The 25,081-nt window shown below is 38.6% G+C and overlaps 1 protein-coding gene across 6 annotated transcripts in view; it reads left to right on the top strand.

Moving 5' to 3' along the window:
- Positions 1-25,081, top strand: part of LINGO2 (leucine rich repeat and Ig domain containing 2) — a 565,281-nt gene that overhangs the window by 372,452 nt on the left and 167,748 nt on the right. For 4 of the 6 annotated variants that reach the window (XM_030004179.1, XM_030004180.1, XM_030004178.1 and 1 more), the window contains 2 exons: positions 3,351-3,393; positions 12,589-12,746. In XM_030004179.1, coding sequence (XP_029860039.1) covers positions 12,705-12,746 — 42 coding nt within the window. In that variant the 5' untranslated portion in view covers positions 3,351-3,393; positions 12,589-12,704. The remainder of the gene's footprint in view (positions 1-3,350; positions 3,394-12,588; positions 12,747-25,081) is intronic. The other 2 variants (XM_030004177.1, XM_030004183.1) reach the window with 1 other exon arrangement.

Raw genomic sequence — 25,081 nt, 5'->3', positions numbered from 1 at the left:
GTCAGCAAAATGGCAATTTTGTGGCAAAAAGACTGCTCTTTCCACAGATATGAAGTCTTCTTTGAAGCAAGGGTACTAGCCTCCAACCATAGTGGCAGGTTACTAGAACTGTAACCTGACAGTACTTGACAACTTTCTACCAAGGGCCAAATAACATAGACTTCTCTCCACTCCCCCTCCTATCTCAGTTATTTGAAGCCATTGAATCATCTGGGTAGAAACTTTCAAAAGCCATGACTTCGAGCCAGGCTTTCTTCAACTGTCTTCCTTTTGGACAGATGAGATCTGGAAAACCTTTAGCCAACTGAACAGTCATACTTTGAATGCTTCATGATTCAGCAAGGCTAGTTTTGTGCCTGTCATTCTGCCACTGACGCTAAGCTGTCTCAACACTATTATTGGCATCATTTTGTTTCAAGGAGTTTTCATTATTAGCAGACAGAGGAAAATCCAGTGATAGACTATGAACAGAGTTCCTTGGGGTAAATTAATCTCACCACTTTATGTGTTATATATACCTGTCTATTGGTTTTACAGATCAGGATTTCTATTTTTGCATTTGAATAAACTGTGCCAGAAAGTGAATTAATTAATTCTTGTGATTAAATAAATTGACTAGAGGCATGAATTATGTTGGTCTATTGTGAGATGTTCTGTTTTAAGCATATGAATTTTTGGTTTGGTTTTTTTTTTTAATCAAATAAATATTTCAGAATATATGAAAATTTTAATGAGTGATGTGCCTTACTGAAGTGTAATGTAGTCATCACAGAAGGGTGTCAACTGCTTTCACATCAGTGATTATTGGAGCTGATAGCCCCGAATTCAATGTGGTTGTGTCAAACAGAAATCTATTATTGTCAAAAATAAGGTAATGGGAGTTTAAAGAGCAGGAGTTGTGAGGTCACTGGTAATCTTTATCTCCATTGGCTTCAGCTGGATACAAACAAAAACTGGCATTTTTTTTTAGCATTAGGTGCTACATTGGCTGGAGTCTAAACCACCATTATAGTATTAGTTCTGAATGCTTGGAAAGTATTTTGTAGATAATACCATGAACTAAAAGTTGTGGGGTTTTTTGAAAAAAAAATCATCAGAAGTCTTGATAAAGATCTATTGGGGAATATGGACTTAAAATAAGAAGCCTGTAACATGCAGCAGTACTGGAAGAAGCCTGATGACACAGTTCATCTGTTCATCTGTTCATCTGTTCTGACAAGTTCTCTGTTTCTGAGGTGGTAGTTAGAGACATATGTAGCCTATTGAGTATGAATTACAGCTAAAAATTATATTCTACAAATGCTTTCTACCTTTCATAGCTGTCCTTACTTTAAGGAGGGAATTTTTCTTACCGTTGCACCAACTGTCAGGATGTTTTCCCAAATCATTCCACTTAGAAGGAAGATCTACTTCCCTGATATTAATGCATTTGTTTCAGATATATTTTCAAGCTGATTAATTCAAGTCATCAAATTTTAGTTTAGTTTTTTGCTAAATATCACCCTTCTAAAATTTGGAAAGTTTTTTCTGAAAAAACACTTTTCCAAATTTACTTTCTTATGTGCAGGTTAATGCAGTTGAAAATGTTTGTCAGAAGTTGCAGTGCCTTTAAAATGAAATAAGTGTTGGTGTCTGTACACACAAGTATATACTTAAGGAAAAAAAAGTAATTTTGCTACACTGAAAAATCGAAACTTATTTCTAATAAACATTTTATTGATACACAAATATATGATTTATTTTTGAGTTAGCTACATAGGAAACACATTCTCTTTGAGACCAACTTTGTGAGTTTCAGGGGTTATCTAATAAACTGAAGATTTCAGGAGATTTGGGAATGACATAAGGTGGGATCTGGAATTTTACAGAAAATTAGTGTTGAATCACTCATGGTGCAAATCTGCAATTGGTCCTATATCTGGCCAGATTCAGTATTCATGCTTTTCAGATTGCCTTTGTCCCCTCACAAGGGAGTCGCAAGTCAGGTTGTTGAGGGTGGGGAAATAATACACTTTTCTTTGTGCTAGCCAATAAAGCAACACCTATTGAGACAAGGTTACTTTGATTCTTACACCACTGCGATGGTTCCTACAGAGATTAATGACATGAAGCTAAAGGAAATATCTTGGACGAGCCCCGTAAACTGTGTATTTTGCTATAAAGCACGTAAATCTGTGACATTAAGATGAATAAGATGGTTGTACTGTTTATATTGTAATAAGGCAAGCTCTGTAGTAGAATAGCAGTACAGTACTTGGACTATAGCTCTCTCATATGTCAAGGGTGACAGGTAATTTCACACTTCCAGAAAATTGGATGTAGCAATTCCAAAGTTTTTTAAATTAAGACATTGTCAAAGGGGTGGGGAATAAACAAATATTTTCAGGCAGTATTTAAAAAAAATTATGTCAATACTGTATACATACATATATAGGTCTCTATATGTATATAAATATAACTATATATTTATAAATATATATGTAGGCATGAACAAGGGATGGCAAGGACAGGCTACTATAGGAATAGAGCTTCTTCCTAATCTCACAGAAAAATATGCCAGAATTGTCTGTTTGTCAAGAGGGCTTTGATGTCTTGAACTCAAGGGGTGAGATCCTCAAACACTATAAATTGCTATCACTTTCCTGAAATCATTATAGATGTAGAGGAACAAAGGATCTGCTGCACAGACTCTTCCACAGTAGAGTATAAGAGCATATGATGTCATTCACATATGTGCAAATAATAGAAGTTAGAATGGGAAAAGATGAAAGGTGTTCCTGTGCAAAATAAGATGTTCACACTGCTCTGTCTATAATGTTTTGTCCAATGTGCTGACACCAGTATTGGTAAACGAGAAGAAGTCCAGTTGTTATATTTCCCTTCATTCCAAAAAACTGAGTAAGAGGTTGGTGCTAGGTATGTTATTTTCTGTCATCTCCAAGACTGGTATTTATTTTTGAACATTTGTTGGTTAACTGCTGCCGCAGTAACCAGTGCTGCAGAGGGAGTACAAAATATTGTTGATTCCCGCTTCATAAAATAGTTGCTTTAGAAAGATTTCTTGGTAGGCTTTGTAATACAAAATGAGCTGAAATCCAGGTTGGGAGGCTGGAGTAGGCAGGAGTGTATATTACGGTGGACCTTCTTCTCAGAAACCTCAAAAGAGGAACTGAGCGACTGAACAAATTACACTCATCTCTTGAAGGTAGCTTTAAGTCAGAAAGGAGCATACTGCTTGGTATGAAAGAAGCTTGCAAACTGTGTTAACTAAAAGATTTCAGATAACAGGAATTTTTACCCTAAACTAAATTAGTTACAAAAGTTTTAACAGGTGAATTTTATTTCCAAAGGTGCAGTGATCGTCTCCAGGACTGGAACCCACTAAGTCTTAAGGTATGTTATTTACTTTCCATAGTAAAACAACTTGATCTGAATATGTCTTGTATTACTGTTTGCAGTTTTGTTGCAAGAAAGCTAAAAATGATATGGGTTTAGTCTTATGTTTACAAATGTTAGGGGTTTTTTATACATGGAAGAACTGGTATGTATATTGTGTTCTTTTGGTTGACCATGGCAACTTGATCACAGGTCATACAAGCAAAAAGAAGAAATGTAACTTTAGAGACTCGGGAATTAGATGCCAATAAAAATACAGCAATTTTTGAAATCAAAATATATCCTCTCCATTTTAGTGTTTGATTTTATGGTCGCTGGTGCTCATCACTCATGCTTGTGGTTTCTTGTGCACTGTGAATGAGAGGCTAGAGTGGTTAGAAAGCACAGATGCATGCAACTGGAGAACTGATCAGTGACTTCTTCAGTGTTTGTTATATTGCCCTCTTATGCTGCTGGTATGCTTTTTCACACACTTCTACTCTTCAAGGCCTGAAAAGACTTTTGAGGAGTCCTTGTCCTCCCCAGCCCACACTAGATTTATTGGCAAAGGTCTCTCCCCTTCTTTATATGTATGTTTCCAGGAGTCTTCTGGTAGACCCATCATCATCATCATCATAAATAATATATGTCCATGTTCAGAACTTTTGTTCATGCAGTAGCTCCAAGGGGATGTGTCACAGCTGTTACATGAAGCAAAGGACTTGCACATGTACAGGTAATATGTTTCACTGATGACCCACTGGAGTTGCTGCTAGTGTTCAGACCAATTGACAGCTCCTCTGATGCACCCCATATCAGCCACTGTAAAAACATCTAATTCCATTCCATCAACAGGCAGTGAACTAACCAGCAGTAAAAATAGCCAAGTCAGCCAGTCGTAACACTTTTCATGCAGCAGTGCTAGCCAGAAAAGTTCCTGTCCCCAGTGTTGCTACCTAATTAATTCCAACTAGTTGTCATGCTGGTCTTACCTTCAGATTAACTTCTGATAACTGCTAGATATGTGATTTCAATGCTCTCAGGCTGGTTCTCAGTAGGTGACTATCCTAGTAATTTTAGATTTGATTAACATGTTTTGTTGGCTGGTCAGGGAGGACAGAAGTTGAATAGGTTGGGGGGAAGGAACAGGCATGTCACTCTCAAGGTTGCATATTCTGCCATGCAACAATTAGCTGGTATCACTCTTCCAAACCAATAACCATGACTGCAAATGCAAATTATGCTCCTAAAAGGAGCAGTTGATACTTGTAGCCTGTAGCCTTTGCATCTGACATTAGAAATTGATCTGTGAGTATGCATGTACTATAACGACTACTAAATATGTATCAGTACAACACTGAACTTCGTTTCAGACTACACCATGGCTTCAAAAAGTGCCCCAAACCTATAAGGAGAAATTCAGATGGCATCATCACACTACTTTATTTTCTGAAAGTTCCCACTCTCTGTTCTAACACCTTTTCACTTTCTTCTTTTTTTTTGTTGCTACCTCTGGAATCACTTCTGTCACAAATCCACTGAAAGGACTGAAAATCCAGTACCAACATTTAAAACAAGACAAAACTGATGTTACATTCATTGCATCTGCGTTCTTTTCTCTCCACTAGCTCTTTCCCAATACTTTGCCAGTGCTCTTGATTTAAATGGTAAATCCTTGGGTCAGTTAGTGTCTCATGCATTTATATGGTGTGGTACAGCAAGAAACTCCTCTTATGCTGTCCTCTTTTTCCATTAACACTACTGAAAAAAAATTGGTAAGTAACAGAGAGAGCGACGAACGTGTCCCGACAGGTTATAAAGAACCAGCCAAAGAGCAGTTCCCCACACCCCTTATTTCTTTCTTCTTTGAGACACAGGCAGTCATGAGATTGCAAAACAAGACTAGCAAAATGCTAATACTGCAATTAGCAGTGCAATTCTCAAACCTGAGCAGGATTTCAGGCCATCACAGAGTCTTAGCTGCGAAGGAGCAGAGACAGGGCAGACTGCTGTCACCAGTAATATCAGAGACTCTCATTAGGTGGAAATTGGGTTCTGCTTCAGTCACACATACCTGAGCAAAGAGTGTAAAACATAACTCCTTCATTTATGAATTTTGTTTTCACAATGGTGGAAATGCAACAGAAGGTGTAGGCTTGTTGTGAGTGCTTTGCTTGTTTGATTTTACTAGCTTCCATTAAGTAGCACACTGTTAGGTATTTGTTCTGTGGGACTGTGCTTTTAAAAGAATTCTCCAGACTTCAGCTTTACTGTCTCTCCAGTGTTATTACCTCAGTTCACTTTCAAAAACTGGACTGCAGTAATGGTAAAAATGAACAAGTAGAGAATGAAATTGATGTTAAATATTAAACCTGTCTACTTAAATAGGGTTCTGGGGGGCTTAGATATAGTGGCATGTTCTTCCTGTGCAGATTCTTTATTTAAATGCCAGTTTTGCTGAATGTCTGTGACTCCAAAAGTCACAGCTAATATTATTGCACTAAAAACACTGCCTTAGCAAAGTAGAGACAAAATAAGCTTTCTTCTACTGCTATAAAACAATATGCTATTATAAAACAGATTACACTGATATGTCTCAAGGTACTGTAAAGCAAGCAAAAGCTGCTGATGATTTTTTCATTCTTTCAACCATTTTATAAGATTTCACAAAGTCACAGAATGGTTGAGGATGGCAGGCATCTCTGGAAATAGTCTAGTTCAATGCCCCTGCTCAATGCAGGATCAACTAGAGTAGGTTGCTTAGGACTGTGTATGGTCAGGTTTTGAATATGTCCAAGGATGGAGACTCCAAATCTCCTGGGCAACCTACTCCAGTGTTGAACTAACCTCACAGTAAAAATTGTTTTCATATATTCAAACAGAATTTCCTGTATTTCAGTTTGTGGTTTTTGTCTCTTGCCTTGCCACTGGGCACCACTGAAAAGAGTTTAACTTCACCTTCTTCAATCCCTCCTGATGTGTATTTATACACATTGATAAGATTCTCCTGAGACTTTTTTCTCCAAGTTGAACAGTCCCAGCTCTGTCAGCCACTCCTTATACGCAAGATGCTCCAGTCCATCATCTTTGTGGCCCTGTGCTAGAGTTGCTCTGGTATGTCCATGTGTCTTGTACTGGAGAGCACAGAGCTGGGCCCAGCATTCCAGGTGTGTCTCACCAGGTCTTAGCAGAGGAGAAGGATCAGCTCCCTCAACCTGCAGGCAACTTCCCTTCTAAAGCAGTTCCCCTTCTTTGCTGCAAGGGCACTGTGCCGGCTTATGGTCAGCGTATCTCCCAGGAACTCCAGGTTCTTCTCTGCAGAGCTGCTTTCCAGACAGTCAGCCCCACCATGTACCCATGCTGGGAGTGTCATTCCTCCCCAGGTCCAGGATTTTGCATTTCCCTTTGCTGATCTTCATGAGGTTCCTGTTCACCCATTACTCCAGCCTGTTAAGGCTGCTCTAAATGGCAGCACATCCATCTGATGTATTAACCACTCCTTCCTGGTTTGTATCATCTTCAAATTATTGAGGGTGCAGTCTTCCCCATTGTCCAGGTCTTCACAAATGGGTTAAACAGTGTTGGCCTGAGTATCCACCCCTGAGGTGAACCACTAGTGAATGGCCTCCTCCACCCCTCAAGGCCAGCAGTTTAGACAATTTCAGTCCACCTTGGTATGCCCTTATCTAACCCATTCTTCATCAGGTTGTATATGAGGATATTACGGGAAACAGTGATTAAAACCTTACTAAAGTTTAGGTAAACAGCATCCACTGCTCTCCCTTCATCCACCAAGCTCATCATCTCTTCATAGAATGCTATCAGGTTGCTAAGCACGGTTTCGCCTTCATAAATCTATGGTGACTACTCCCAATCAACTTCTTGTCCTTTATGGGTTTGGAAAGGATTTCCAGGATTATTTTCTTCATCTGCCTGTAGTTCCCTAGATACTCATTCTTACCCATATTGAAGCTAGGGTTGACACTTACATTGTCCTACTCCTCAGGAACCTCTCCCGGGAACATCCTGTTAGGTTCCTTGAACTTGTATATGGCTAGCCTTTTTAAGTATTTGCAAACATGATCATTCTCCACCAAGGGTAAGTATTCATTGCTCCAGACATTCCCTTTGGTCTCAGGGGTTTGGGATTCCTGAAGGCTCCTCTTGCCAAAGAAGAATGAGGAGAAGGTGGCACCAAGTCAGGGCTTTTGATGTCCTTTGTCATGACAACCCCTTCCCCATTTGGTGGTAGGCCCACACTTTCCCTAGTCTTCCATTTACTGCTGATCTACTTGCAGAAGCCTTTCTTGTTGGCCTTCACATCCCTTGACAGTTTCAACCCCAGATGGGCTTTGGCTGTCCTAACCCTGTTCCTGCAACCTCTGACAGCGTCCCTGATTCCACCTACTTCATCCTTCCTTTTTATGTTTGCTTTTAGTCAGGACTTCATCTGTCGAGGCCTCCAGTCACCTTTATTTGTCTTCTGCATGTGGTGATGGACCACCCCTGAGCCTGGAGGAGGTGATCCTTGAAAATCAATCAGCTTTTTCCCAAAAAAGTAAGGAAAAAGCAGACAGTGAACACAAATGGGTCTGCTACAAGAACTCTTCAGAAGATGACAAGCAAAATAATTTCCAAATAATGAACTGACTGATTTGATTTTACTGTTCACAGTAATCTAAATTTCATTTATGAGCTTTCCTGATCCAAAGCTCTGGCATGGATACTGGGACAAAAATTACTGGCAAGCAGTGGATATTATCACTGTTGAGCCTTTCCTTTTCTGGAAAACTATACTTTGTTGAGTAGTCACTGTATCAACTTATTTTCAGCAAATAGGATTTCAGCACAAAATTTGTGTCCCATGATTGGCTAGTTGTTTTCTTAGAAAGCCCAGATACTATACACACAAAAGACATCATAGATAGTTTGCTCAATTTTTCTTCGCACTCCCCCACTTTGTGTTGAAACTTATTTAAATTTATTTTATATAAATATTGTTGAATTCTCATGATATTCTTTCGCTTTCCTGCTCAGTATTCCTTCCCCAACACTTGAGATTTCTCTACAGACCTCGCCTTCTCTTTTATTCATGCTGAATTTTGTGTTGGTACCTTCTTGCTGTCTGTTGATTTTCATGGTGGGTCTGGCCTATGAAACAGGCTTGACAGGTGTTGTGGTTTAACCCTGACTGGCAAGTAAGCGCCACACAGCTACTTGCTCACTCTACCCCGGTGGGATGTGGGGAGAATTGGAAGGGTAAAAGTGAGAAAACTTGTGGCTTGAGATAAAGACAGTTTAATAGGTAAAGTAAAAGCCGTGCACACAAGCGAAGCAAAACAAGGAATTCATTCACCACTTCACATGGGCAGGCAGGTGTTCAGCCATCTCCAGGAAAGCAGGGCTCCATCACACCTAATGGTGTCTTGGGAAGACAAAACACCATCACTCTGAATGTCCCCCCCTTCCTTCTTCTTCCCCCAGCTTTATATTGCTGAGCATGATGTTGTATGGTCTGGAATATCCCTTTGGTCAGCTGGGGTCAGCTGTCCCAGCTGTGTCCCCTCCCAACTTCTCGTGCACCCCCAGCCTCCTCACTGGTGGGGTGGGCTGAGAAGCAGAAAAGGCCTCGACTCTGTATAAGCACTGCTTAGCAGTAATGAAAACATCCCTGTGTTATCAACTCTGTTTTCAGTACAAATCCACAACATAGCCCCATAATAGCTACTATGAAGAAAATTAACTATCCCAGCCAAAACCAGCACAATAGGGGAACTTATGTCATGGTTTAACCCCAGATAGCAACAAAGCACCACACAGCCGCTCACTCACTTCCCCCCCACCCAGTGGGATGGGGGAGAGAATTGGAAGGAAACAAAAAGTAGAATCATGGGTTAAGATAAGAACAGTTTAATAGGACAGAAAGGAAGAAAATAACAATTATAATAATAACAATAATAAAATGACAATAATAACAATAAAAGGATTGGAGTATACAAAACAAGTGATGCACAATGCAATTGCTCACCAGCCACTAACCGACGCCCAGTCAATTCCCAAGCAGTGATCTGTCCCCCACAGCCAACAACTCTCAGTTTATACACTAGACATGACATTACATGACATGGTATCGAACACCCCTTTGGCCACTTTGGGTCAGCTGCCCTGGCTGTGTCCCCTCCCAACTTCCTGTGCCCCTCCAGCCTTCTTACTGGCTGAGCATGAGAAACTGAAAAGTCCTTGACTTAGTCGAAACACTACGTAGCAACAACTGAAAACATCAGTGCGTTATCAACATTATTCTCATACTAAATCCAAAACATAACACTATACCAGCTACTAGAAAGAAAATTAACTCTATCCCAGCCGGAACCAGGACAGCTTATCAAACACAGCTTTTCTTTCACATTATTTTTTTGTTCTGCTCCATCTTCAGAGCTAAGTTATTTATAGCAGAACATGCAAAGCCACCAGCTGCCACATGTTTGACTTTTCACCCATAAATTCTGCTGACATCTTTCCCCCAGTGATTGCCTTGTACAGAGTCTGCTCCATATTCTTTGTCTTTTTCTGTAGGTAAGCATACACGATTTTAAAAGCACTGGCCCATGTTTCACACTCCAGTCCAGCTTTCACACTCAGGTAGGGTGAAAGGCTTTGGAACATTCTGAAGGAGGAATCTTGTTCTGTGGTACCCTGAACTAACAGGTGATCTCCCTTTGACAGCACAGATGTGTGGATTTGGGTTACCATATTTGCAGGGCTTTTGCCTGTTCCTCCATCATTGGTATTTAGAGACAAGTATACCTCATTGGCTTAGGTACTGTTCCTTGCATCTTTTTCTACTCCAAGTTGTCTTAGTTTTAAGGAGTTTTCTTTTTCTTTAGAGAAGTGATTGGTCAAGATCAGGCAAAAGTTCTCCTCTTAATAACTATTTCAACCTGCTTTCCCTTATTCTGATTCAGGAATGTCCCCTGCCTACGTTATTAGCAAATTCTAGTTTCTAGAGATCTTGACCTTTATCCAGCTGATTTATCCCTTGATCCTGTTACCTTCTGTCTTTCTCAGTTGCATTAAAGATCAAAGTTTTTTCAGTTTGGGCATACAAAACCTGATGCATTCAAATCTGAAATCTTAGATGATTGCTCTCTTTACACTGTAAAATGCAAAAAATAATGCAAATTTAGAGGAATATCTGGAGTATTTAACTTTGGGCATACACAGTCTAACATATTCTGAGAATTTTATGACAATCAAATAAAAATTTTCCATTGTGTTTCTGGAAGATGTTCATAAGACCTTTACCTCTTGTTTAGACTCATTTCTGTGTCTATGATATTACATTTCTAAGGAAAACTTTCTTGCTGCCCCATCAGAGATGTCACTATGGAAATCACAACCAAAGAAAAAGCACTCTTCCCCATGTATTTTGAGTTTGGTAGTAGATTTATTCTGAGATCTATTACTGTGTTCTTTCCTCTGTCTCACTAAAATTCAGTTCTGCATCTGATCATGGAAAACCATACATCAGTCTGTGACTGATCTGCATGCACTCAATTGGATGAAAATGATCCATCAACATCTCAATGCAAGATATTCAGTCACTTTTCAAAGTACATTCCACTAACCTTTCACATCTCCTGCATTCATCTGACTTGGTGTATGATGAGAGATCAGAACTGTGATTCCCGATCATTCAGTCAAGTGCATTCCTAAAACTAGGGACATGGTTGATCTCTCATTTGAAGTCATGGAAAATATGATTAATTTTGTACACTTGGAAACTTGGGTTTTCATGGTGATGCATCATGCCTCAGATGGACTGAACTCTCACTTTAAAACTGGGTTAAGTGCTATCTTATCCCTTTTTTAGAAACACCTTCTGTTAGTGTAACTTTTAGAAAAACTTCTAATGACTGGTGGAGGTTGAATAGCAGTTTCTCTTCTGACACTCTGGGTTTAGCTCAGTTGTTGCAGTCTAACAAATTTGATTTGCTGAGAAGTCATACTCTGTGCTAACCCAGTAGTGAAATATGTTGCAGTTATACAAGAAATCTACTGGCATTTTACTTAGGATATTTCTGAATTTGGGTAGAATATTTTATTTTTATCTTGCATATGTATGTATGTACTACACTCACTTCTGTGCACACATTTTCCCGCTCTCTATTAAAAAAAACATATTCAACACTTGAGAAGGAGACTGTCTTATCAGTGGGAAGGGTAGGGAACATCCAGAATTTTTGACATGTTTAGGAGTAGTGTTCAGTCACTCTTCACATTTCAATAGGGACTGAAATAACAAGGTGAGACTCCTAAGGAAAGTCCAGATTAGTGTATCTTCTGGATGAACTGGCCATGATCTGGATGCCAACTGGTATTCCCCATGATACGTGTGCATTGGCCTGAAGATTTCAGTGACAGAGGACAATGATGAGAAAAATACTTTTATTAAGTAATTCAGCTCACCGAAATTAGTGAAGGAGATAGATGCACTGTAGTTTAAAGTCTGAAAAAAAATGCATTTAGAGATTGTAACAAAAATATTTGCTTGAATTACTAAGAGGTACTTATAAATGGTAGGAAATTTTCTCAAGGAACCTTAAAACTATACAGAAGCAGAGCGCTAGATAAAACTGTAAATTTCCCTTGCTGCATTAAAACCACATTGAAATATGTCACCTGAATACTTTACTTTTCTGCATGCCTTTTCTTAGTAAAAAGAAGAGAATGTGATTGGTGTGGGTTTGTATTGCATCTGTTTACAGGTTGCATTTTCTATTAAAGATACTGTAAGAAGTAGTACTCAGCAAAGCTCTCATAGAACAACTAACTATAAATTTACTGAATCCTTTCCATGACCTTTCTCAGATAAGAGTGTCTTTGGTTCAGAATATGATCTTTTGAAATTCATATGAAAAAGGACTTATAGGTCTATGTAGGAAAAGCTGCAAATTTTTAAAAAGACAAATACTGTTTATTAAACCTGACAGTTTTAATGGGTCAATAAGTACAACAGAGCTGCATATACTCAGCAAAAATAGATTCTCTGGAATGTGAGCTTTGCAGTATCTGGTCTTGATGTTTACCAGGTGATATTTATGGCTTTGTACTCACTCCTTTATAATGTATTCATTGATTAAGTGCTCATGTTTCCTCATCCTAGGAGATGGTTGAGTATATTTCAATAAAAATGTAATACTTGTCTTCCAGGTTCGTTTCAAGCATTTTGAGTGTGGTGCCATGAGACATGCTGTTGTCCATGACAGGTTGGGATTATCATGATCAAATGCTCTATTTTGACTTCACCCAGTGGCTAAAAGATTTGTATGGTAAAGAGGAAGTATTGGACTTTTAAAAGCATTCAACAGGTAAGTCTATTGAAATTAGTTTGTTTATTTCCAGTTTCCAGTTTCCAGGCTTATTTCAATTGCAGGTGTTTATAGTATCATATATCACTGATTCTTTCTAACAGGGTTTCCTCTTAATTATCATCTCAGAGTAGTAAATGTGGCTTGAAACAAAAATTTTCTACTGTATAAGTGCAATATGACAAAGATCAAGTTAAAATAAAATTTTAGTCATGTATGTCCAAACAGAAGGGAAACACAAAGAACATTGCACTGAATTGTGTTAAAGCAGATGTTTGTTTCAGCTTATTAGTCTAGAGCATTTGCACCGTCCTATCTAACTGCCAAACAAAATCTGTATTCCACAAGAACAAATGCAAATGACCATTGCAATTTCAGTTCTAAGCAGCTTTTTATTTTGTGCAGTAAGTTGTTTTCTTTACAGAAAACGTGTTTTTGGCAAAAGGAGACTGACTTATTTCACTTAAAATGTGTGGATAAGAAGAATCTCTGCTACACCCAGTAGCATTGCACCAGTGTGAAAGCAATTGAAAAAATGTAAATAATTAGGCTAGCAGAGAAATTCAGTGGCCACTACGTAAGTTACTATATTAAAAGACTGTTACCTGTATGAAGTTTGGGCCTGAGTGCATGTTTATTTCAAGGTTATTTTAGCAAAATGTTTTGGTTTATTATTAGATCCTGAGAATTTCCTTTCATCTTAACTAAGACTCCTGTTTTGGTGTCTAAAAAAATCTATCTCATTCCTTAGAGCAATCCATACAAACCAATTAGTCTAACATAAAGCAATGTAGTATGGACATTTTTAAACATTACCAAAAATAGGTCTATCATGTCTGGTTTTGATGGATGTTTCACAAGAGAGGGAGGAGAGGTTGAACAGTTTTGGTTTGTTTCTTTTTTCTGTATGTTGCTGTAAGTTTCCTCTTTTCAAGCCAAAATCTTAGAAACTGTGCAGCAATATGGCATTCTGGCAAAGAACTAGACTGCTGAATTGAGACTCAATTTGCTGGTATATAAGCCTCATGCTTATGGGTGATTAAGGGTGATCATATTCATGTTTTCCTTTCTGGCTTGGTAAAGAATAAGGATTGACATTTTATTTATCAAGACTGTATTCAAAACTGTCTTGGAGTATGTCTAGGGCAGCAGTAGATACAGGTGCAGAAATTCCAAGCTTATGCCAATGTGAGTTGAACCATACAAATATACAGTTGGGTCAGGAAGCAGTAGAGCAATGTTCAGGTGAGACTGTACCTTGTGATCTTGACTGTGCAACTTCCAGACGTGATCTCACTGGTAAAAGCCAGCTTAGACACAAGTGCAGAAAATCAATCTTTACATTCATTTTCCCAGACTTCTGGTTTTGCAGTACACTCAGATAGATGCAGGTCAGGTGTATCTGAATCTGTATCATAACTGCCCTACCATTGTGCTCTGCCTCTTTCCAAAAAATATTTGCAACGGAATTATTCTTGTAACAGGTTGGAAAAGTAAAATTTATTGGCTATTTAGTGCCGCAACTGAATTGTCCTCTGGATTCAAAACTAGTGATTTAAAGAGTAGGTTTGTTTAACATATTTTTACCAGCATAAAAGACCTGCTTTTTAACATTGAAAAACTCAGAATAGAAAGGAAAACCACAATGTTGCAGCTCAACTTTGAGATACAGAACTGGGGAATTTTAATGATGATGTATAGTGATAAAAAAGAAATGTGTTTAAAATGGCATCTTATACTGGATTGTGTTTCTAGCTTCACATCACTTTCCTACAGAAACCTACAGCCTGATAAAATACTCTTCTCATAGGCCTATGTTTCTCATGGTAGCTTTATTCTGATGATATTCATGTAGATTTGGAGTGACTGTTGAATGAGGAATGTTTATGCTTTTCTAATTTTTACCTCCTTAAGACCCAGATTTTTATCCATTTTTAAAAGAAATTGTTTGTAGTATTTAATTGAAGGGTCAGCTATTAGAAGTCAACAGTCATAACACTTTCAATTATACTTCTAAGCTTTGGGAATGTGTGGTATGTGCAAGACGAGGCAAAAGAAACATAAAATTCTTATTTTGTCTTTCAGAAAGTATTGCTTTTTCTTTCTGCTGTCCCTCAGTTGTAGAAGTGTTTTGTAGTCCATACTATAAAAACTAGGTATGTTCAAAACATCATTACATTTATCATCTTAGTAAAGGTTCAAATTTTTCACCGTTTGCATCAAAGGATAAACCATGTTTCCCACTGCTTAGCTTTCCTTGCTGCTCTGCTGGCTGAATAAATGGGTACAAAACTGGGAGCTTTACACGCAGCTTGTGGCAGGAATCCTTTCTTGAAATTCAAATTGCATTACTATCCAATGAAAAATGTTTGGTAATCGAAGGGCTGTCATGGCTTCCAAAAAACTTTTTTTCTACGATCTACAAAAACTTACCCTCCAAATTTCATCCTTAGATCATTTTTTCTTTTGGTATGAACTTGGAAAAAACTGCAAGAATCAGTGGGAAAACATCACCTGCCAAATCAAGATCTTCCTATTTCCCCCTCAAATTTTGCATAGTGGCACTATGCACTTGGTACCCTATGAAGGACTAGTGCTTTTTTAGGGGCTGGAGAGAGAACAGGGGCAACCCTAGCCCCACTAATGCACAACTCAGATATTTTTGTAAGAGACTGTTTTCAGTGCATGGAAGCTTAAAATAACTCTTCAAACATGAAAAATAAGGAACTGCTTTTTACAGGTTTATTGTTTTGTGGGGACTCTTTGCAGGGAAAAGTTGTTTTCTATAGTTTTACTTTGGTTTAATAGCAGTAATTGCTAGTGTATGACAGGTAAAGTCTTTGTCAGGAAGTTTTAATGCTGTTTTTAGGCTCTTTTGATATGGTTAAATGATTCCACCAAGCCTAGCTCAGAATATCTTATTCTATTTTCAACAAACAGTTTATAACTTTTAAAGTTTCTGCAAAACATAAATTTAAATATAATACTAATTTGCATGTCAAACTCAGAATATTTCTGTACTAAAGAAAAATGAGAAACCTTCCAAAAGGTGATGAGTTCATATCATGAAAGCTTTGCATTTACCATTCACAACAAAGATAAATGTGATATGCAAACTAACTAACTGCACTATGCTTTCTGGAAAGGCCTGAAGACAAATACACATTTTAGACCTGGAGGATTTAAGTCACTGATAATAGTACCACATCCTTCCTTCAGGGGTATTAAGGATATGCAATAGACTGGTAACTCCAGGTCAATCTGAGGCTATTCACAGTAGTCTACTTACTATATGAAGTGAGAAGCGAGTATGTCTGGGAGTTCAGGCATGAGATGATCAAGTGTTTGACTGCTCGTGATTCTTCTGAGCGAATTTTGAACTTAGACAGCAGACTCAGTGTTATTACTACAATTTTGTTTCTCTTTGATTTATTCCTCCCCCCCACTTCTTCCTTCTTTTGAAATGAAAGTATTTTTAATGATTCTATTAAGTAACTTGTGATTTCTTCATTTCATTTAGACACTGGTGTCTTCTTGGAATACAAAGCTCCTACACCATGTAAATACTTGAAAATGTAAGGTTTGTTTTTGTTTAAGGTATTCTATGATCTGCAGTGGTAGAAAAAGGTACTTAAAGGATTGAGCCTTAAGAATCAGAAGGCAAATAAAATAAACCTAAAATCCATTGCAATTTTTATTTTTAATTCTTATTATATTTTCAGTCTCATGCACTAGAGGCACTGTAAGCCACGTCTTTAGGTTTTTGAGTCCTTAGTTACATAATGCTGAACACTTTCTGAAAGAGAACATATTTCTAGAAATCTTTTTACCTTTCCACTTGAGGTCAGCTGATTAATTTTACTAGATTTTTTTTTTTTTTTTAATTCTATCAGAGAAAATCTAGTTAAATAATTAAATCTGGGCAAGTGTCTTCAATAGACCTCTGAGAAAAAGAAAGTGTTGCTTTTCCGGTGTAAACACTGTGGGAACAGGACTCACATTTTACTGGTCCTATTAGTTAGTATACTGGCTCACTGGAAAATGGAGGATGATTTCTTCCTCTTCTCTTTGCTCTCTTCTCCTCCCCTTCCCCATTTCAGTCCTTTAACAGAATTTTCTGCTTCTGATAGCTTATGATGTGAGAAAATGTGTTGTGGAAAGTGCCTTCTGTGCCTTCTGCCAACTGGGAATAGGTGAGTCTGCTGACATGGAAGGATGTGAAAAGGGCTAGGAGGAGGAAGAGTAACAGGAAAAGAAAGCTACCTTAATGCCTTCCATTAAGTCATTAAATGAAAATGGAAAAGTGGAAAGGTAAGGAAGGATTTTACAATCTAAGGAAAGAATTAGTTGACCAAGTAAGAAGACTGTCCCCATGTCCCCACTGTTGAATGTGGACAAGACAGTCGGGAGTCATCTGTGAACATGTCCCATGGAGATTGTCTCCTCGCACCAGTTGCCCCTGACTGTTGTGCAGGATGAGCATTCAGGGCGTAAAGTGGGCAGATTAAGTGGTGCTGCTCTAGCCCAGCCTTCCTGAGAGCTAGAAAGACAGCTCAGACCTGCTCTTACCTGCTCTGTTGGGGGACCCACCCAACTGATGGGAAGACAAACATAAATTTCATGTGGCTTGATCAGCATCATCTGTTAATATGAAAAGGGATGGATAAGGTGGTGCTTGCTTTAATTAGAATAGTGCATAATGGAACTGGCCATTCCTCTGCTTTGCACTATAGAATGTTAACCCCATTGGGCCTTTACTGCTCTTAGATTACTTAAACACAATGGGCCATATCAGCTGAGAATGGGTCACTATCCAGCACTTGTGCCTTTTGAAACTCAAACCCATACACATTTGTTGAAATGAAATCTCATAATCCTGTTCCTCAAATTTATGTTTCAATTAAAAGACGTGTCACTTCTTTCAAACTTTATTTCTCTTACTCATCTTTTACCTCTCGGGTTTTATCCTTCTATTCGTCATTTTATCACCTTATCGGTCATTAAATTTCAATTCTCTAGCAAGTTCAGCAGGCCAACAAATGAAGCCAAATGTACCTAACACCAACATGCTCACTAATAAAAATAAATATGCTCCTAGGGAAAGTTACCAAAATTGTTTCATTACAGAGATCTTATAAAAAGATGAGACAAAGCCATGACAGATATGGAGAAAGCCTTAGGGATCTCCTGAGCATGTCAACACAAGTATCCTGTTGCTGGTAAAAGGAGCTAAAGACCTGTAACACTGTGACTTCTTCAGTAGTCTTCCCTGTTACAAAACAAGGTGCAGCTGAAAAGAAGAAAATATCCAATCTTGATCATGTTAAGAATCAATGCTCTTGATCTACACCTCCTTTTAATAATTTTCAAGTATTCTTGAAATCTGTAAACACTTCTGAATGTTCATCACTTCCCAGAAGCAGATAAATGGAAAAGAAAAGGAAAGAAAAAGAAAAGAAAAAGAAAAAAAAAAGGAGATCCCTGTGTCAAGAGAAGTGCCAAGCTATGAGTAATTCCTTCTAGTTCCTAACCTTTCACCACACAATGTGTGTCAAGACATATACATTTATGTAAAGGTCTCTTCTTATTTCTTCTTTTTCTCAGAGTATCCTACTTGGATTAGATTGCTACCCTATCACAGGCACCTTTTAAAAAACCCCGCTCTTTTTCAAGGACATTTCTGCACATAGCAAAGGTTCAGGTTGTAATCTGATTGTCTGGGGATTTTTGTCAAAATCAAATGGCACCTTGAACTTCCTATCTTTACAATTCCATGGTTTTACAGTTTGGGTTTTATGAGACTTTGGTTTTCTCTTCGTATTGGCTGATCTGTTGTGACATTGTAAAGAAACACCGACTCGCACATATCTGAGATTGCAAGAGCTTCATCCTGTGATGAGATGGGAATGAACAAGAGACTATGTGTGATGCAGCTTGATGGTACTACTCCAATTAGGGACAGTTCTCTACAGATTGGAAAAGAAAACATATTTAGCAGTCAGTATACATTGAGATAGAAAGCTCCTAGACTCGATGTGCACAGTATCTCATGGTCTGTCAGATAAATAGTGTGTATTTTAAGAAGTCTCTAAATAAGCATTGGAAATTATGCATTTTAGCAGCTTCAGATGAGTTGTCCAAGTCAGTCAAATAATATCCATCCTTTCTTCCTCCAAAAAAGGCAGAAGATAGAGGGGAAAACTTCTAATATATGGTCATACAATAAAATGTCCTTTAAAATGTCCTTTGCAACCTCTTTGACAAGTGAAATTTCATGTATCTTGTAGCAAATTTTGTATTCAATAGGTATTGTAAGTGAAAATAACTTTCTGCGAAAAGCAGAAACTATACTGCTGTGGTTTAAGCCCATCTGGCAACAAAGCACCATGAGGCTGCTCACTCACTCCTCCCCCAGTGGTGGGATGGGGAGGAGAAAATATAATGAAAGGCTCGTGGGTTGAGACGGGGAGAGGGAGGGTTCACTCACCAGTTATGATCATGGGCAAAAACCAGACTCAACTTGGGGAAAAAAAAAAAAAAATCAATTTCATTTACTACCAATCAAATCAAAACAGGATAATGGGAAATAAAACCAGAACTTGAAACACCTTCCCCCCACCCCTCCCTTCCTAACAAGCTCAACTCCACTCCCAGTTTCTCTACCTGCTCTGCACCCCCAGCAGTGCAGGGGGATGGGGAACAGGGGCTGGGGTCAGTTCATCACATGTTGTCTCTGCCGCTTCATCCTTCTCAGGGGCAGGACTCCTCACTCTTCCCCTGCTCCAGAATGGGGTCCCTCTCACAGGAGACAGTCCTCCACAAACTTCTCCGATGTGGGTCCTTTCCACTGGCTGCAGTCCTTCAGGCATAGACTGCTCCAATGCAGGCTTTCCCATAGAGTCAGGGCCATCTTCAGGGGCATCCACCTGCTCTGGTGTGGGGACACCCATGGGCTGCAGGTGGGCATCTGCTCCACCATTCACCTCCATGGGCTGCAGAAGGACAGCCTGCCGGCTCACCATGGGCTGCAGGGGCATCAACCTCCTCCGGCGCTGTCATGACCCATGCTGGACAGACCAGGGAGAGGTCGTGGTGCGTTCGTAATTCCCTCAGGCTAAATTAAGGTGGAACAACACCAAAACATCAGTTGAACATTTTATTCATGGCAGAGGCAGCCTGAACTTGGAAGGTGCAACAGTAGGCGGCCGGGTTTCTCACAACAGGAATTGGCATGGAACTGCCTCAGTAAACCATGTAACCTGTGGGAACAATATACATCAGTTCAGGGAAGACAATAAGGAGAGCACTCTCATTGAGTCACAAGGTTCAGAGTGGACCCTTTGCTTTCTAGACTCCTTCTCAGTGAGGAGCCCAGGGGTGGATGGACCCACTCCTAGTCCCAGACTTGGTCAATGGTTTATGCCTAAAGGGATGAGGTGTAGGGAATATGAAAAAGGAGAGGGAAACAGAGAAAGAGACAGAGAGAGAAAGACGAAAAGAAGAGAGAAAGATTTCACTGGTTCTGGTTCCAGTGTTGGTCCAGCCAGCCTATAGGTCCAGTTCCCGTGGGCACGCACCCATGGGTTTCTGTGCTTTTATCATCTTCTTGCCCCTCCTTCAGGTGGGCATTTGAACTAATTAGGTTAATTAGGTGTCATGTGCGGTTTGTGCTTTCAGAACCTTCAGGAAATGGGTTGGTGGACTTGGGGGTCGTTTGTGGAGTAACTTCTCCTTCCCTGCAGGCATGACCATTGTTTGATCTTTGGCCATACATGGTGAACTGCCCTGCTCAGTATATCAGAACAGGGAACTGCACATGCTCCAGCACAACCTCCATGTCCTGTTGCTGATGTCTTTTGCTGATCTGTGCTGATCCACTTCTTTTCACCTGTGGTTTGTTGTTATGCAGGGTTTGTTGTTATGCAGAACTTGCCCCACCACAACGTTTGAGACATTAACTCTTTCAGTCTCTCACAGGTACACCTTCTCCTTCTCCTTCTTCACTGACATTGGTGTCTGCATTGGTGTTTCTCTCACATCCCACTCCCCTGCAAGTTCCCCTTCTTAACTATGTTCTCCCAGAGGTGCTACCACGGTCACTGATGGGCTTGGCTTTGGCTAGCAGTGGGTCTGACTTGGAGCTGGAGAAGCTTCTCACAGCTTCTCACAGGAGCCACCCCTGTAGCCCCTCCCCCACTACCAAATCCCTACCACACAAGCCCAAATCAAATACTAATAATGCAATTATTAATATTGCAATGCAAATTCTTTGGTTGAAACCTATGAATTCAGGGAAATATATATGTTATGAACATTACTAAGCATCCTCCTTAGTTGTGAATGTTGAGATCAAGGCTATAAGACATCATAAGACATTTATACATAAGATATTATGTATGATGTACATTGAACAACATTTTATTCAACTATTTATATTTCAGTCATTCAAATGAGATTCCAGTCATGCTTTCAGAAACTTCAGGTTAGGATCTGACACTGTTGGTGACCTTGACAACTACTTTATTTCATGGGCTGCTGGAATTAAATTGAAGGGCTGCTTAGCAGCAGACTACAATAAGATAATGCTAGCCCTCATATCAAATAGCCTTTCATCATGAACAGTAACACATTTTTAGTATTAATAGAGTACGGTATTTTATGTTCCTCTCTTTAATGAGGTATGGAATGAAAGATCAAAGAAGTATTTTGAGAATGGTCTACTCCACTGGAACTAACTCTCCATTAAGGCATAACTTGAAATAGATGTGTATTTTATATGGTCTATGTATAGTTTATATATTTATATGGGCATCTTTATACATTATTCCAGTATGCACAAAAATGCAGTCAAAGGCATGCATGACCATGTCAGAAATTCTGGCCACAGAATTTGTGAAGATACATTTAATTAGGCTATGATGTGAACTTTGGACTTTCTCTGTCATCTTTTTTGTGTTGCAACTGTATCACAGTAATAACCTCATTTGCAGTTGGAAGACAAAGTAGTGATTCATCATGACTGATTCTGTGAAATTAGAACATTAATCCTACTATTATTTTCCTGTTGTAGTTTTCCTCTAGCAAAGCAGAGCATGCTGGATTTCTCTTTGTATTTTGGACTTTTTTCTGCTCTCTGATTCAGTTAACTCCACTGTTGCTTCACACAGTGGGGAGAAACACCTCCAGAGGTGGTAGCTGCTCCAAAGCTTACTTACAGTGGTTCTGTGGGTTGATCTCGGCTGGATGCTGCATGCCCACCCAGGTACTCTCTCACTCCTCCTCCTCAACAGGACAGGGGGAGAAAGTAAGATGAAAAAACCCATAGGTTGAGAAAAACACAGGGAGATCACTTACCAATTACAGTCACGGGAAAGACAGATCCAACTTGGGAAAGATTCATTTAATTTATTGCCAATTATTTGACCTCAATAGTGAGAAACAAAGACAAAACTAGAACCACCATGCCCTCACCCTCCATCTTCCCATGCTCAACTTCACTCCTCCATTTCCAACTCTTCTACCTCCCCCTCTGAGCAGTGCAGCCAGATGGGGAATGGGGGTTGTGGTCAGTTCATAACACTTTACCTCTGCCACTCCTTCCTCTTCATACTGTTCCCCTACTCCAGCATGGAGTACCATGCATTTAATATGCCTACAAACAGCTACTATGCGTACACAAATCAGGTATTTATTCATGCATGTGACCTAGTAGAAAACTAGCTGGCTATTTGCTTATGCAAATAGCTTGTTTATGCATCCCTCAACTGGGAATTTGCACAAAAAGTGGCCATGTGTTACTATTTAAGCTAATTGCATACACCTAACTAAGCTTATCTCTCTGAAAAATCAGAAGAGCTTTTCCCTACAGTGCCTCAGATTAGAATGTGTGAATATCAGTGATATTGTTTTATAAGAATTTTTCTGAAAATTAACTTACAATATTTCTTTTGAGTTCTTATCCATTAAGTTTAGTTTAGGCTAAACTTCCAAGTTCACATGTTCACACAAAACAGATCACATGCAAGCTGTCTTTGGTCTAAAAAGCTGCCAGAACCTGACATATTAATAAGAGAACCGTTCAAACATTTACAGGTCATGAACATTTTCCATAGCCCAATCTCTGGAAATAGCATTCTGTGAAATCCCAAAACAAGTAGCTGGAATATATTTTTTTTATGTCAGAACTAGAGAGATTTGGTAAATTTATGATCAATATTCACCTAAATCAGTAAGCTGAGCCAAAACATATGATCTGTTGCTATTTTATGTGTCATTTTTGTCACAACAATAAATGTGCTGTATATACCTATGTTTTGTTTATTACGTGTGCCTTACCCAGGAAATATTATCTCATCATACATTCTGAGTGAGGCTGGGATAAGATTTTCAAGCTTGCATGACAAAGTCTAAGGAGAGGAAGCCTAATCTATCATGACTTCTGAAATCTTACCAGAATGGTATTTTATTTGTGCAGCTTACCAGGAGTTTATGGAACACAAAGGCAGATTGTAGGGAGTCATTTCTTTCAATTAGAAGAACTATTTAATCAAATAAAAAGCTTTTTCATAAGACCACAAAAAAGATGCCGAATCTAGCAATGAATTACAGCTTGTACTATGAACTCTAGGTAGCCTGCTGATGCAGTCTTTCAAATTGTGAACTTCTAAAATTTATGAGATAAATTCACAACTTATTCCAATCAATGGGATGCATTTTGTGATAGTTTGAATCTTAGAACTACACTGGTTGTTTTCAGCCATGTTTCATAATTAATCAGCAACCAGGTATACAGTGACTTGTAAGAAACTAATCACAGTACTTATTTATATTAAGATTCACCAATTGTTCAACATCTTCAAAGATGTCCCATGTGGGAAATGGCCATAGTAATTCTTTCAGCAATGTTTTGATCTGATTTGATTTGATATTCATTGATATGCAACTTTTGCACTTGTTAACTCACATGAAGATACAAACTGCCATAATGTTAGCATTGGAATGATTCCCCAGTAAGTTCTTAATGGAAAAGGAAAATGGTATTTCTAGTGTATAACATGGTATACCTTAATAGTCAGTGGGTATATTATATAGTGAGTGCTGCACCAATACATTTTTTTTTCCTTTTAACCTACATAAGGTGCAATTATAACAGCAATACTTCTTTTTGTACCCTTCTTTAATGAAGATTTGACTGAAGTAAAGGATTTCTCTGTGTTATAATACATTTTTCATCTACAAAATGTCACATTACTTCCTTTCATTTTGTATATATAGCAGGAAAAAAGCCAGATTTACTAAATTTGTTTTACATGTGGATTTTTTATACAGCTCTCTTGTTTTTCAATAACCCTTAGAGATTGTCAATTTAAAAGATTCACGTAATCTAAGGGTAAATGAGATCTTAACAGGAAAATGAAAGGATCTTCGTTCCTTGCATTTCATATAATTTTATGCAGAATGCCAGTTGACCTATATTTTGAAAGAGTTAGATAGCTTATTTCAAACTGTAGATAATACATTTAGAAGCTTTCAGGTATCTTAGTAATACAGTGTAATAAAGTCACTAATTCCTTAAACGAAAATAAATTGTAGAAATATCCACTGTAAGAAGTTGCACTCAAAGAGAAAGAGAAATGCTGGAGTTAGGATTCCTTAGTTACAAATTTTCAAAAGAATGAGGAACACCCTGGATTCAAAGTCAATTGGACTCATACAGATTTTCCTTCTAGTTAGGTGTTTGGCCCTAAGTTTGTAAGAATATCTTTTTGCATATTGAGCTATGTGCATTATCATCTGAAAGTATTCATATTTTTTCATGTCAAGCCTGAGGTAGTCTTGCTTCTACGCCATTTTTTAACCAGACACTCCGATATCATGATGTCTAAGTCTTGACGTTTTACCTTGTGATTTTATTAGAATGACACTTTAAAATCGTAACTTAAGTGTTTGTTCTCTGCTTTTTGTTTATATGATGCACTAATACTGTTAATCTATTTGGATTTGTGTAATAACCACCTGGGTTTCCTATTTCTCTCTTTTATTATCAGTGATCAATAATTAAAACTATTGAAGGTTCCTCCAGCTAGCACATAAATTGTAGGAAGAATCACAGAAAAGGGATCCTAGACATGACCCTCTGTTAAAATCCTACAGGGAGTGGCAGCAGGAACTATAGTAAGAAAGGGGTAGGAATGTTTTAACTTTTTTGTCTTAACAATACCAATGTCGTGGTTTATACCCAGCCAGCACTGAGCACCACACAGCCGCTCACTCACTCCTCACCCCACCCCCAGTGGAATGGGGGAGAGAATCGGAGGAAAAAGTAAACCTCATGG

This window comes from Aquila chrysaetos, chromosome Z (genome assembly GCF_900496995.4).
Source record: "Aquila chrysaetos chrysaetos chromosome Z, bAquChr1.4, whole genome shotgun sequence".
NCBI classification, from domain to species: Eukaryota; Metazoa; Chordata; class Aves; order Accipitriformes; family Accipitridae; genus Aquila; species Aquila chrysaetos.
Note: the sequence above shows the minus strand (reverse complement) of the source record. Positions and strands in the feature narration are given on the sequence as shown.